Source organism: Brachyhypopomus gauderio, chromosome 11, assembly GCF_052324685.1.
Source record: "Brachyhypopomus gauderio isolate BG-103 chromosome 11, BGAUD_0.2, whole genome shotgun sequence".
NCBI classification, from domain to species: domain Eukaryota; kingdom Metazoa; phylum Chordata; class Actinopteri; order Gymnotiformes; family Hypopomidae; genus Brachyhypopomus; species Brachyhypopomus gauderio.
The window spans coordinates 6,416,622-6,431,783 of NC_135221.1; the positions used below are offsets into that span (position 1 = coordinate 6,416,622).

Genomic DNA, 15,162 nt, shown 5'->3' on the forward strand with positions numbered 1-15,162 from the left:
AAATTAAAACTTTGCCATACATCCCTTTTGGCAACTGTGGAAAGTATTTTTCATATGTCCCCAAAATAAACGGAAGGATACAGGTGTGTGTTCTCGAGACACTTTATTGGCTGTCGGCCGGCTGGTTGGATGTGTGAACAGTTGGTTTTGACGTAGTAGTGGTATGTAGAAGGTGGAGGGGTCGCTGATGCTCCACCCTGTCTGCAGCTCCCCACAACTCCACTTCCTCTATTACAGAGCTGACTTGACTTGATCATTTGGTGTTCAAGTGCTCTGGTGACTCTGCAGGTCTCAGACCCTTCAGATCTCCAGTGTTGCCCAATTCCAACACAAGATTGACTCCTGCACTTGACGTGACTTACATAGTGTACCTAGTTTATGTATGACTTCCTTATCTCTTTCATCATTTTACCCTTTGGAATTGTTCTTTTGGTCTCTAAAGGATGTAGCCATTGACAAATTAATGCGCTGGTGTGTGTGCATGCATGCGTGTGTTCGTGTGTGTATGTGTGTGTGTGTAATTGTACAGACAAACGCAAAACACATCATGATGCTTTTCCCGCTGGAAAGAAGGGGTTGAGTGATTCTATCAGAACTAAAGTCCTCCCCGTTAAGGGGTTGAGGATAAGCGGTATGTGGATGCCAGGCAGATCTTCGGGTGATGAGTAGGTTATATAAAGGCAGCCTGACAGGTGCTGGAGTGTTTGAGCACTGCAGTGCGGGGGTGTGTGCAAGACGTCCCGCCCCCACTGTTTACTGGAAGAGGCTGGGGGAGGGGCCTCGTCTGGGGCGGCGTTCCCATTGGCCTGTAGTGCTGCTGGTGCGGGCTGCGTCACTAAGCTCCGTATTTGAGCGAGGGTCCGTCTCGTTTGCTGCAGCACTCCTCAGCCAAGCACGGCGCACACGCAGACGGGACCCTGCAGGATGAGAGCCGGCAGCTCGTGCTTACTCCTCAACCTGCTCATACAGGCGCCAGCCCCGCACAGCGTCCCGCACAGCGCCCCGTCAGGATAACCCGCCTGCCCGTCCACCGACGCCACGGAAGCGGCTCGCCCGCGTAAACCCAGCCGCCCGAAATGGCTTGCGAGGTGCTCCTGCACAGGTACCGTGTGTGAGGGAGGCCAGAGGCGTCTGTGTGGAGAGCTGGGTAGAAGGTGTGCTGTGTTACTTGCTGCTGGGAATGTTGAAGGAAGGCGCTTCATTGATTTGCTGTGCTCTCTGCAGTAGAATGGTTGATCATATCTTCATCACTCTGGATCTGTTTGTCGGGGCTTACAGGTAGCATAGCTTTGACCCAGTGGCATTCCAGGCCCTGTGTCTGACGTGCATGTTTCTGTGTGTGCATGTCGTCAGAAAGGGTTGATAATTGCCTCCGATTTGGGCAGTGAGAGAGCAGTGAAGAATGTGAGAAATTGCGACCTGCAAAGTTGCTGAATCATAACAAGCGTCTGCTTCTCACTGCCCTGTAGCACACACACACGCACAAACACAAATATTCTATGCTTGGCAGTGTGTGCTCAGTTAATAGGCTGAAAGTGCAGAGTCAGAGGAGGTGTGGTTCCTGGTCCTCAAGTGTTCCGCTCTCATGATGAAACAGCAGCAAATCTAGAAGACAGAAAAGTACATGGTGATCCTTCAGGTTCAGCCCTGTAGAAGAGAGGAGTGTGATTGGTCGTATCCATCAATGATACGTGTACCTTAGCAGAATGTTTCACTTCAGGGTTGACACTGCTTCAGTTGTTTCCCCGTCAAAACCCCTCTGAGTAACTTCTCCATTGAAGCAGTTAAACGTAGGAGAAGTTGTGTTTGTGTAGAAGTGTATTTGTCACCTCGGTGGGTCAGTGGGCTAGCTGTTTGTTTCCAGCCAGAGAAGACGATTGGGGGCCATTTCTGTAGCAGCACTGAAACGTTTTTATTAGAGCTGTTACTCCAAGGATGAATCGGTTTAGTTTAGAGTCCTCAACAGTCTAACTATAAACATGTCTGAGTCAGATGCTGAGATGTGTCATTGCTGATGTTGCTGGACATGTATTCTGTGTGAGCTCAGCCGAATCCATCCTCTCCCTCCCACTCCTGAACTCCTGTATGTGTCCAATAAACACATTGTAAAAGATGCGATGAAAATTCACGGCACGTGTAAATAAAACGATTCTTCTTATCATTTCATCTTTATTATCAGATGAAACATACACAACAGTTGGTCAATCATATCAAGCTCCAACTAGCCGTTCACTGACCTCAGATTGTTCTGCTGTCTGTAAGTCGGTCACTGAAGGTTTCTTCAGCTTCCTCTTGGTGGACATGGATTCATTTTTGTTCGTTTCACTAAACTCCTTTTATCATGTACATTCTTCGCCTTGGACATCAAAAGAAAATGTTTTAAAATTAACAGTAGAAACATTCTGTTTTGTAGTTGAGTTGTCTTATTTAAATTAATGTTATTTTAATTTGTTAGGTATTCATATGTCATTTTCTTAGTAAAAATGTCTTTGAAATCTTTTTCTTTAGTGAACATGTTAGAAAGACACAGGAACTGTATTGCTAATTTGCACATTTAAGAATTTGATTATTGCAAATCATGTCATCGTACTGTTGAACATTATCGCACATCACACATTGGCTTGTTTTGCTGACTTAATCTGTGTTTCATCACTTTTCAGTTACCCAAACCACTTCCATGTAATTAAATTCATAGTAACTTTTTTGTCAATACTGCTGGCTCTGTTTTCAGATGTTCCTTCAGCACTGCTAGCGCTGTACTTTGATGTGCAAACCAAAACTGACTGACTAGCGGGCATTATTGACAATTTTTCTCATGATCCTGTTTCGAGATCCTTTTATCCTCCAACAGTCAAGTCGACTTGTTCTGGGTGCAGAGCAGTTTTCTCTGGTATCTGGGAGGGTTTTAAAGTAGTTTTAATGTAGTTTTATGTGGTTAATGAGTAGGAATTGACTTTTGAAAAGATGGTTTACCAACATCGTGATGATATTCAAATGTGCTTTTGTATGGACATCCCTGCGTGTTCTGTGTGTGGCTTTATATCTTTGTGGCATCCTGAGAGTCGGGTGTGGGTGTCCTCCGTGTTCTTGGACAGATATGTGAGACATGAGAACATTTGCCCAGCAGCAGAGTTGTGTGAAGATCCTCACCCTGCTCCACACTGTACCACATAACCTGATCGTCGTTCCCAGCTGACATGGAATGCCTGACCCGGTCATGTCTGTTCTCGGGTGTTTGTATCGGTCACAATAGTCCACTGCAGGTTTTAGAACCGCTTGGACCCGTTAACCCGATCCCTGTGCTGACAGCGACGAGTGCCTCCGTTATGTAAGCAGGATTCTTCACATGCCATATCATGTTTATAGAATCAGACACATCCCAACATTTCCTTCCATACGCCGCCTCCCTGATCTGTTCACTGTCCACACTTGAAACAAACCACCCAGTGCCCTGAACAGACCTGCCTGCCCCTGCTGGCATTGGTGGCTATAGCAGAATGACGCAGCAGCTGTGTAAGAGGACTTTGTCAGCAGCCTTCGACGGCGTTCACCTCTGCTCACCCTGCCCCACCCCGACAGGCCCCGCCCTGCCAGGCTCCGCCCCTCCAGGCCCTCGTGCCCTAACACAGCAGCCTGGATTAAGAACAGGCCACAGGCGTACGGTGTGACCTGCGTCCTAACGCTGCTCCTCTCTCCTCTTTTCCAGCTCCCACATTTCTTCCATCACTATCCTTCCAGACTCTGCAGAGTAAGTACAGCCTTTCCACTCACTGTATTCGTCTCGCCGCCTGTTTATCACTGGTGCACACAGCTCATTCAGACACCTGTCCAACCACAGTGTTCATGCAGGAACTAGATTATGCCCATACTGAATTATGTTTCCCACCTTGTCAAATGCACAGTGTTGCACAAAGGCAACACACCGTAAACATTCCCTCTCTTTGGACAGAAGTCAAGGCTGGACGAATAAGATTATAGACATTAACCCAGAGAAGCTTGGGCTGGTCGGTGATGCAGACTTGGTGCAGTAGACCTCCTCGCCGCAGTCAGGACAGAGTGCAGTGGTGGAAGAAGATAACCTGTGTTTCTAAATGATTAGCAAGTGCTGAGGTTTTATGGGCTCAGTGTAATGGAGAACACAGTGCCTGCATGAGGTCCCTCTACAGAGCGCAGGCAGGGTTACGGAAACTGGCAGCTGGCTGTAGTGTGAAGTTTGATGGGTAGATAATGGTTAACGGAACACTCTTGGCTTTATTTTTTCAGGGGTGGTTGCTACTGTTTGCGTTTTAGTGGCGAGCTAGCTTAGCACTGTGGGTGCGTAGCAACAAAGCAGCAGTGCGCGTTGTGTGTGCTAACGGGTGGATAGTTTTGCCGGTGGGAGAGTGGCGTAAGTGTGCAACCCACGGCCCATTATCGCTTCTGCTGCAGTGGGTCACCGGTGTCACCGGTGCATTGTCCTCCTGGCTGGTGTGTAGCTTTGGTGTGCAGAGAACCTTCAGAACTGGGTGGCAGTCATGCCCGCCCGCCCCACGCTCCCCGGTAGGCCACTCCCCTACGTGAGCACAGCGGCACACTCCCGGTGTAGTGATGCTGGAGCACTGTAGACAGAGACAGGGGGCTTAAGATGGCCGGTAGCTACTGGGGACTCCAGGCTGGTGCTGACAGGACTGCTTACTGCTGCCAAGATCTTCTTGTCTAACCTTGTTAACCAGAATCGGGTGCCTCTAAAATGGTGGAGATGTAGCGTATGGAGAGTACTGTGCTCACATTCCTGCACACCCACGTTATGGTTAAGTGTACAACTCCGTGTACATGTGTTTTTGCGTTCCTGTGGGAGCTCAAATGGTGTGTGTGTGTGTGTGTGTGTGTGTGTGTGTGTGTGTGTGTGTGTGTGTGTGTGTGTGTGTGTGTGTGTGTGTGTGTGTGTGTGTGTGTGTGTGTGTGTGTGTGTGTGTGTGTGTGTGTGTGTGTGTGTGTGTGTGCGCGCAGTATCCTCCAGCGGACCATCCGTGCAGCTGTTGAGCAGCACTTGTTGGACCTGCAGAGCTCCATAGACCAGGATCTCAACAGCTATGGGATCCAGGGCTCGTCCTGCCAACCGGGCCACGGGTCAGTGTGTGTACAAGTGATCAAAACACACTCCCACAGATGTATGTGAGCTGAGGCTAGAGTTAGTTATAGTTAAATTTTTATAGGTTTATAGGTTCTCAATTTACATTTCCTTGTAAACAAAATAAACAAACCAAACAAGCCAGTTGCTTTCTTATAAATAGATCTTCCGTTATCAAATCTGGTCTCAACTCTGATTAAATATTTGAACCGTTTGTTCCAATGTAACATTTAAAGAGATTATGTAGATGTTTTTAGTTACTTCTATCCAGTCATCTAGAGCCGGTCTGTATGCCTCTACAGAAATGGTGCAATTGAGAAGATGGCAGAGCCAGAAGAGGATGAAGGAGAAGATGAGACCGAGTCGGGTTCTCCAAGCTCTCCCGAGGAGGACCAGTCTGCGGAAGTCAATGAGGTTCGTCAGCAGGATGCGTGTGCGTGTGCGTGTGCGTGCGTGTGCGTGTGTGTGTGTGTGTGTGTGTGTGTGTGTGTGTGCTGGTCTTTCACCAACGAGTTTCTTCACACCAGCCTGAAAATCACGCCCCGTGTGTGAAACATGAGCTCCTAGTACTTGGTGGCCCATTCCTCACCAGTACAGCCTGTGTTCTTTGCTACCACAGGCTGTGGATCGCCCCCTGTAGGACCATGTCGTCGTCCCCCCCCCCAGCATAGCAGGGCTAACTACTCTTCTTGGGTTTTATTCCTTTGTCCCCTCTACACACCCATTAAACCTGTGGTCGGCATCCCTGTAGATCCCTGAAATGGGTCAACCTCTTTTAATAGACGTGCAGGGGAATGGCAGCAGCGTCTGCCCAGCAACATCCTGCATACGCAGCCACACCATCCGGCCCGTCCCACCGCCCGCTGGCCTTTAGCGCTAACAGGGCTGGTGTTTAGTTCTGTCTGCTCCTCCTGTATTTAAAGTACTCCAGACACACTTTACTTTGAGGTCTCCTGAGCTCTCATTATTTGTGTATGCCCTTAAAAAGTCACACAAGCGTTCCGCTCCTGTTCCAGGTTAATATTTCAGAAAATGAAACCAGCATTTAATGTTTTGGATTTATATTAAAAAGTAACAACAGAATCCACTCTTTTTTCACAGGCATTTCAAGCTTTTCAGTCTAGCGGTCTCTCGCCAGAGGAAAGTTCTAGCATGGACCTCCGCAGCGAGACCCTCGTAGACGCTGAGAACAATATCAACACGAGTTCAAGGTGAGAGGTTTGACCAGCATGAGGCCCAGCCAGTAGTATAATAGAAGCTCGCACTTTGGATTTCAGTTCCAAGGCTGGTGTGTTGTAGATCCAGGATTCAGTTTTTCAGATGGATTGACGTTTTTATAGAGCTAAAAGTCAGCATTCGCTTGCCACTTGATATTTTTTTTATTATTTTGTCTTTCTCGTAAAGCAGATTGTTTGACAATGTATGCATGTCTCACCCCCCCCCCCCCCCCCCAGACTGGAAACAGACCCGGTGTGGGAGCACATGGACCAGACTAATGTCACCACCTTGGTGAGTAATACCCACAGAGTTCTGACAGGCGGTACAGCTCGGTTGCGGTGGCTAACTCCGCTGTGTCCTCTTCCCCCCCCCCCCCCCCCCCCCCAGGATTCCGCGTTGGACACTCGCGATCTAAACGCTAACACAGAGCGCATAGAGGAACCCGGGCAGTACGGCAGCCATGTCCAGCTCAGCTCAGTCCCCTCTGATGGGACGTGGGAAGGTAACTCCCTCTGTCCAGCTGTCCTGTTAGCACTGCCTACAACCTGGTGTCCTGCGGTCGGCCAGCTCACCACTGGGCCTGCTGCACATGCTTTATGGGACAGTGCACTGGATGCAGGGTTCAGTGCAAATGCAGGTTTTCTATGCAAAGAAACACTGAGACTGTGCGTGCGTGTGTGTGTGCGTGTGTTTTCCCGGCCCACAGATAATGTGGTGACTTTGGTAACAACAAAAGTGTAAACAGGTTTTTGGATTTAATAGATCAACTATTACTGAAAGTGTATTGGTGCAAATCGAGTTCTAATAGATTATCTATCAACTAGGGAGAGTTTTGAAACTGCACACGGTGTCATTCCATAAATTGTTAATAATATTGTCCTGGCAGAGAGAAAGAGAGAGAGCTCTTTTTGACCTCCGACACCCAAGAAATCTGACAACCACCACATTCAAGTTAACGAGTCATTACCTGTTTTCTCTTCAGCTGTAACTTCATAACATTATAGGGGTGTGTGTGTGTATGTGCGTGTGGCCTTGTGATGCTGTACGGAGAGTCAATAAGCTCACCATGGTCTTCTGTGCTATCTTTCTTTCTCTCTCTCTCTCTCTCTCTCTCTCTCTCTCTCTCTCTCTCTCTCTCTCTCTCTCTCTCTCTCTCTCTCTCTCTCTCTCTCTCTCTCTCTCTCTCTCTCTCTCTCTTTTTCTCTCTCTCTCCTTCTGTCTCCTGTGTCCCTCCACCCATGCGTGGTCAGCATCATGCCCCAACACTTTCCCCCTCATAGACTTCACATGTATGCACCTGCAGCAGGAAGGGTGCGGTAAGTAGCACGTCCACACCCACTCGTCCTCCTCATAACCGGCGTGTGTGTTCGTGGAGGGTGCGGAGGGCTGTTGTGACCCCTGCAGGGCAGAAGCTCCCTCTGCCCCTGGCTGATGTGTGTGTGGTGTGGGATTGCACCTTGGCCATTGTACCACAGCCTCCTCCATTGGCACAGAGCGCTTAATCCAACCCCACGGCCCTCTTCCTCCACCCACGGCCCTCTTCCTCCACCCACGGCCCTCTTCCTCCACCCACGGCCCTCTTCCTCCACCCACGGCCCTCTTCCTCCACCCACAGCCCTCTTCCTCCACCCACAGCCCTCGCCCCACTTCTCTGCTTGGCCAGTGTGGCGTTGTGTGTTGTAGACACTGCTCAGTTTATCTTCTGTCCTCCTGCTCTTCTGCTGGTCTTCATGCCCGCCTTATAGCTCACTAAACACGCCCGCGCTGGCCCCCAGCAGGGGACACAACATCTCCCAAGATATTGCATATCTCTCGCCTACTGTTTTACATTTGGTAACGTGTCTGCGTGTGTGTGTCTGCGTGTGTGTGTCTGTGTGTGTCTGCGTGTGCGTGTGTGTGTAGACCCCGTGCCGGTGTTCATGTCCTGGCAGGAGGACAGTGAGTGTGGGGAGGCCCAGCTGTCTCCTCTGGCGGGCCGCATGCTGCCCCTCCCCCTGGAGGACGACGCCCAGCCACTGCTGGCCCGTCGCTTCCTGGACTTCAGCCACAGCCAGCGCTTCCTACAGCACGACTCGGACGCCACGTCCCCCTCCAAAGCTCTGTCCTACGGGAGGTAAAGAGTCCAGCGCACCACTCTCATTTGGCTTCACACACACACACACACAGGCAGTCTCACACACGTCCCCGTTCTGACGTTAACACCTCACCGGTCTCCTCTTGCAGGCCTCGCCGGGCATCTTTCAGCTGCAGAGAGAGTGTGAAAGGAGACACGGTCTCTCAGCAGCTCACCAAGAAGCTCCAGAACATCAAGAAGAAGATCAAGCAGTTTGAAGAGCAGTTTGAGAAAGACAAGAACTACATGGTTGGCACTGCAACATCATGAGCGCGCTTTTACTCTCTTAGCGAGGAGGGAGAGAGAGGGAGAGAGAGAGAGAGGGAGAGAGGGGAGAGGGAGAGAGAGGAGGGGAGGGAGAGAGGGGAGAGGGAGAGAGAGGAGGGGAGGGAGAGAGGGAGAGGGCTAATCTCACTTCTGCCTCTCCGTTTCAGCCCTCTCATGCCGACAAAGCTGCTAATCCCAAGGTCCTAAAGTGGATGGCCGACCTCACCAAAATCCGCAAACAACTTAAAGGTAGGCAGCCTTTGAGTAAAAGAGTATATGTGTAAAGTGAGTGTGAGGGTGTGTGCACTGGTGTGAGAGTGTGTGCGTGTGGAGGGAGGTGGGTGGCTGTGTGTGTGTGTGTGTGTGTGTGTGTGTGTGTGTGTGTGTGTGTGTGTGTGTGTACCTGACTGCAGGGTCTGGGGTCCGTCCTCACTCATTAGCAGTAGTCTGTTGGTACAGCCCCCTCAGACAGAGCGGAGAGGTCTCCCCGTTCCACGTCACACGGGACACCCCCCCCCCCCCCCCCCCCCCCACTCACACGTGTTGGTCCATTGTGATTGGCCCCCACCCCAATCCAAAGTCATTTTCCATTTCCATTTGGCGCCCCCTCAGAGGTGCACTGCCCAATAAGCTTCTCTCTCTCTCTAACTAAACGCCCTGGATGACCCCCGTCAGCAGGACGACAGCACCTCTTACCCAAAGGGTCCCTGAGGCACCAGGCAGTGCTTCAGTCACACAGACGTCACTCCTCCGCCCCCAACACATCCCATTTTACACTGTCCCGCCCCCTCAGTGCTTCTAGACAGGCAGGCCACTTCTGTAAGTACACTCAAACAGCAGTAAGTAGACATTAGCACTTGTCTTGTTCACTTAGCGTTTTTGTTGGGGGGGGTTTTGGGGGCCTTCTGTCTTGTCTTGTTGCTTAGGTTGTGTCTCTGCTCGCGGTCTCCAACAGCGCTGTACTTTATGGGAGTGTTCTCATCCACGCGTCTCTTGTTTTTGTTGTTCTGTCAAATGCAACGTTGCTTCCTTTTTTGTTATCTGTGGGTTTTCCCCCCTTTCTTTTGCTCCTGTCGTTTTGGAGGGGTTGGGGGTTTGGGGCGTCTACACCCCCAGACAGTAGCTATAATCTGCCATCTTACTCCATGCTGACTTTGTGATTCTTCTTCCGTTTTGGCTCAGCTGAGGTTTGTGAGCGGTGTGTTCTAGGACGGTCTAGCACTGCCGTCTTATTCACGCGTCCTCTAATTTTACAGCTAGGGCACAATGAGGCACGCTGGGTTTAATAGACGTCTTGCTGTGGCCATCTTGGACAGCTGCACTAAGTCACCTCTTCATCTCAGCAAACCTCCGTCATCTCAGGCCTGCTAACACATCTCCCCTCCCCCTCTTTGTGCGTGTGTGTGTGTGTCGACGCGTGTGCCGGCACAGATGCGAAGCACAAGGGCGAGAGCGAGTTGAGTCCGAAGACACGCCCCCGTAGCCACACGCTGCCCAAGAGCTTCGGCTCCACGCTGGACCACGCCCCCGGGGGCGGGGCCGATCAGGACGGCGAGGGCGGGGCGGGCCGTCCCACCTGCGAGGACACGCTCCAGCTCATCCAGCAGCACATCAGGGGCAGGAGGGAGGAGGACGGCTGGCCGGAGGACATCAAAGTGAGGGGCCCGCACACTAGCGCGCCGCACGCGCTCACCCCACACCCGACACCCCCTGCAGGCGGTGCTCGCTGTAGATGTACTGCACCACATGCTAATGAGGCTAACAGTGGGGAAGGGTAATGGCGGTGATTCTCCCAGTGCTAATTTATTACTTCACAATCCTTCATGAGCCTGTAACAACTATGAATAATCCGCATTACACTTGTGTCTTTAAATATCAGTACAATTCTAATCTAACAAAAAAACACCAAATTGGGAAGACGCCACAGCTATGTAAGGAGAGAGGGATCAAACGTGGGATAAATGTGTTAATCGAGACTTGTTTTTGACAGAAAATGAGCAAGGAGCAGCTTTCCTGTGAGAAGACTATGTTGCAGAAGAACCTGCTGTACTACGAGGGCCTGCACGGCCGCCCTGTAAGGCTCCGTCTCACACACACACACCCAAGAAGTCTCTCTGACTACACAGCACTGCGCTCACTTCATCGTGCAAATGTACTGGTGTGGAGGCCAGTGGTGATGGGGTTTCTCTTCCTGTAGGTGACCCGTGAGGAGCGCCTGGTGGTCAGACCCTTGTATGATCGATACCGGCAGGTGAAACAGATGCTCACTCGAGTCAGCATCACGCCCATCATTGTAAGACTCTCTCTCGACACACACACACACACACACACTTAAACAGATTCAAATCTGCCTGGGCTTTTTGGCTACTTTGTAATGTTTGTTTAGACAGCACTCAGTGTGAAGCTGCCCCCATAGATTCGTAATGGACCAGTTGTGTATTGGCCGTCATTATGGTCATTACAAATGAGCTGTTGTCTCACTGAATATGTGGAGGAAAATCCAGATGGTTTTGGTATGAGTGTGACAGTGTTGGTACAGTGTAGTGATGCACCCTGGAGCAGCACAGCCTCACCTGTAACACCCCCCCCACCACCCTGTAACCCCCCCAGGCCTCCCCCTCCAGCAAGAGACGCAATCAGACTCTGCAGCCCATCATCGAGGGCGAGACGGCCCATTTCTGTGATGAGATCAAGGAGGAAGAGGAAGAGGAGGAAGATGAGGAGGGCAGCGGAAGGGAGCCGGAGAGCGGAGGCCTGCCGAGCCTGGAGTCTGAGGTCATCGTCGCGTTAGACCCGGCGGCCCGGCCCAGCCCGGAGCAGCCCCAGCTTGACAGCATTCTGAGGCCCAAGATGGAGAGCTCAGGCAAGATGACCCTGGACCTGCGTCTGTCCAGCTCCAACGCCTCGTCCATGTAAGTGCGGCCAACCGGGTCACCTGACCAAACGTTGGCCTCGACACCCAAAGTTTAAACCTTAGTGTCGCTCTGGCCCCACGCCACAGTCCCCTGTTGCATTTAACGATCGCTGCCTGCTGCCAGGCTCCATTTAAGAAGAGCCACTTTGACTCGGCTTTGCACGTTTTTACCGCCCGTGCTCACACGCTACCCAGTTTACGAGGCAGGAGCCACGATCCTGTCACGCACGAATGATATGATCTCCTATTTAAAGCGGCTGGCGCAGGGCCGCTGGCCTGTAAAAGACACCACCTCCTAAGCAGGATAATGTTGTGGTCGCCTCTAGAAGGACACGATCCACACAGACGGCCCAGGCTAGGCTGATCTGGCTGCCACTCAGAGTAAGGTCACCTCCTCCTCCCCTCTCAGCCCGTCGGCTCACGTGGCCCCTCACGTGGCCCCTCACGTGGCGGGGTGTGCTGCTCCCTGCTGAGAAGGGAAAGTGTGTCGGCGGGTCCGGTGGTGGTGGGTGGGGGGGTCTGACCTAGAGACTAAGCAGAGCACCATATAGGGCTGCTGAGTGAGTGTACTGTGTTCCCCAGGCCCGAGCTCCTGGAGCAGCTGTGGAAGGCCCGAGCAGAGAAGAAGAAGCTGCGACGGACCATCCGCGAGTTTGAGGACCGGTTCTACCAGCAGACCGGAAGGTGAGCCACGCCCTATCTGGACCCAGGCTGCAGTACACGTGCGCTCTCCGGTGGTGGCGTCCGTGGGAGCGAAGGGCTTCTCCTTAATCCACACACGCGTCCACAGCTCCACTGTACAGTGGGAACAAGAGTAGTGCGGCGTGTCTGTGTAGTGCAGGAGGATGATGATGGTGCGGTGATGTTGAAGGCTGTCCGTGTCCCCTACAGGAACGTGCAGAAGGAAGATCGCGTGCCCATGATGGACGAGTACAAGGAGTACAAGCGCATCAAAGCCAAGCTCCGCCTGCTGGAGGTCCTCATCAGCAAGCAGGACTCCTCCAAGTCCATCTAGGCCAGCAGGTCCACCAGAACCATCCCAGCCTCACCCCCACCCCACCTCCTCAGAGACACCATAACCCCAGTGGTGCTGAGGAAGAGGAACAGCAACCCCCATCCACCCTGCTACCCAACACCCATCCACCCTGCTACCCAACACCCACTTCCTGTCTTCCTTTTGTGTCATTCAACTGAGGGATTTTTATTCTTCTTCTTCCCTTTTTTTCTTCCTCAACATTTGACACTGAGACTTTGGTTTCTCTTTCTTTCTCGTTTCACGTCGACTTTGTTTTCTCATAGTGAGAAATTCCCAGGGTGGAAAGGAACACGATCTGTGTCAGAACCCACCCTCATGGCGTGTGAACGGCTCACACAGAACTTGCGACCCACAGCTGTGGTGCGCGCCTCTCATAGACTCATGATTCAGGCTTCAGGCTCTTGAAGGATGCTCATCAAGACAGAACTCTGTATCTACACTCATGTAAATCCAAACTGTATGCACAATGATGCATAACATATGTTACTGTATGTCCTAACAAACGTAAAGGCGTTACTGATAGACTCTAATTGAATATCAGTGTTTTTCTTTCTGAGCTTCTCAATATAAGCAGAACAAGTTGGTGCTCTTTTTCTTTCTTCTCTAATAATGTTCACATGGACTCTCAGTCAAGCTTGATCCGACTGACAGAAGAAAATTCGACGCTGTGAGCTGGACCTAATGTCTGGCTGCGTTTGGATAATATTTTAACGCGTATCTAGATGTGTAATTTATTTCTGTAGGTAGTTTCCCTATTCCTGCTTTACACTCCAGTGTCTCTTGGCTCTGTGTACGACTGAGCGTTCGGGGATGAACGAACATGCCAAACGTCCAGAGTGAGATCAGGTCCTCAGTCAGCCGCGGTGTCCTGCTCTCCACTCTCACTCCTGCGCAGTCGTAGTTTGGGTCGCCACCGCTCGACCAACCTGTCTGGTACAGGGTCCCGCGGCTGCGCTCGGTCCTGCCCCGCTGGGTGTCACACAGTCCTGCTGAAGAAGGCACCCGCCACCTTTGCCAACCGCTGGCTCCCCTCCCCCCCACTTTCCATCAGTTAAGCTAAGCTCAGCAGCCCCACGGCTGACTGCCTTGTCCTGCACCCTCATCCTACTGTGCTGGTTGTAAAATGAATGCGGCGTAAAGATTTTGACGTCACTGGCGTGGAGGAACTCTGAGTGGCTTTAAGTCAGAGTTCAGGTCAGAGTTCAGGCAGCTCCTGGAGTGCTGCTAGTTTCACAGTGGAAGAGAAGAACCTCCGATTTGCCTGATCCACTCACTCTACACTCCTAATGGGTGGTCTTTTATGACCCTAAGGTGGTCATCACTGATCTGTGACCATCCCAGATATGTATCTCCAAGACAACAGTCGTGTATCACCAGAACAAGTCATGCATCATCTTGTCGGTTAAATCATCAGCCTTTATTGTAGATGCCTTCATGTATCTAAAGTTGTTTTCCTTGCTTGATTAAAGCAACTCTAAATTGAAGGGCACTTTTTTTGACATATTAGCGTTCAGCTCTGGGCATTAGACAGAGGAGCAGTAGGAACTTGAATTGGGAGTCAGTCTGGGAATATGTGTCATTAGCACTTTCAAGCGCTGAGGGATGTGTGACAATGACCTGTTAATTGCTTTAGTGTTTTGGGATTTAAAAAAAAAAAAAAGCTTAACTCCAAAGATGCACTTGAGTGTGTAGCTGTTGGAGATCTGGAGGTCGGCCAGCGTGTTCGCGTTCGTCCCAAGTTCGCAATGTTGATCTGAAGTGGATGAAACGGGATGTGTTTGGAATTCGTGTGGGAGTTAACGAACATTATTTGCACAGCATTCTGGGAATGCAGCCCATTTTTGTTTTGTTGTGGTTTTCTTGTATACTGAAGCACTACTTGTGTCTGATGGAAGTCGTTTCTCGCATGTTAAACCCTTATGCATCACTCTGTGATTGTGATAATGCTGATGTCCTTTTGTAAAATGAGCATTACTTTGTACTCATTTTGTAACTTTCACCTTCAACATTATATAATTGTCTACAGTACAGTAGCTACTTGTATTACCTGAGCAATTGCTTTTAGTTTTGTAAAAGCTGGTCAGTAGTGAGTTTGCATGGCAGATATTTGTATTTGTTTTAGTGCCATGAAAAAAGCAATAACGTAACATTGAGGTCTTTATCAGTGGAATGAGAGGCCTTCTGTATCCGCTGTGTGCATTTTCAATAAATGGCTTGTTGATCTTTTCTTAGGGTTTTTTACATGGTTATTCTAAAACATACATTTTATGCCGAGATTGATCCTTTTTTTTAAGGAATCTTTAACAATTACACACATGCCAATCAAATGAAAAAGGTGTCCTATAAGTAATGTTTGTATAAGCCATTTAACAGGTACTAAAAAAAAAAGAAAGTGACTGAGCAAAGCTCCTTACAGGACAGTCAGTAGCTTCTGAACTGAACAGTCAGTAGATTCTGAGGCCTTTGCTGCCACCCTCTGATTATTCACTGATATTTTCATGAAA

The 15,162-nt window shown here is 50.4% G+C and overlaps 1 protein-coding gene across 4 annotated transcripts in view; it reads left to right on the forward strand.

The window, feature by feature from the left end:
• The window catches only part of fam13b (family with sequence similarity 13 member B), a 30,000-nt gene extending 15,640 nt beyond the window's left edge, over positions 1–14,360 (forward strand). Inside the window, exons 8-24 of one of the 4 annotated variants that reach the window (XM_077021325.1) lie at positions 3,707–3,748; positions 4,990–5,109; positions 5,413–5,524; positions 6,212–6,321; positions 6,565–6,619; positions 6,716–6,830; positions 7,579–7,644; positions 8,231–8,441; positions 8,552–8,690; positions 8,876–8,957; positions 9,384–9,527; positions 10,140–10,363; positions 10,699–10,782; positions 10,906–11,001; positions 11,319–11,620; positions 12,205–12,306; positions 12,514–14,360. In XM_077021325.1, coding sequence (XP_076877440.1) covers positions 3,707–3,748; positions 4,990–5,109; positions 5,413–5,524; positions 6,212–6,321; positions 6,565–6,619; positions 6,716–6,830; positions 7,579–7,644; positions 8,231–8,441; positions 8,552–8,690; positions 8,876–8,957; positions 9,384–9,527; positions 10,140–10,363; positions 10,699–10,782; positions 10,906–11,001; positions 11,319–11,620; positions 12,205–12,306; positions 12,514–12,637 — 2,128 coding nt within the window. In that variant the 3' untranslated portion in view covers positions 12,638–14,360. The remainder of the gene's footprint in view (positions 1–3,706; positions 3,749–4,989; positions 5,110–5,412; positions 5,525–6,211; positions 6,322–6,564; positions 6,620–6,715; positions 6,831–7,578; positions 7,645–8,230; positions 8,442–8,551; positions 8,691–8,875; positions 8,958–9,383; positions 9,528–10,139; positions 10,364–10,698; positions 10,783–10,905; positions 11,002–11,318; positions 11,621–12,204; positions 12,307–12,513) is intronic. The other 3 variants (XM_077021326.1, XM_077021328.1, XM_077021327.1) reach the window with 3 other exon arrangements.
• Positions 14,361–15,162: the final 802 nt, after the last annotated feature.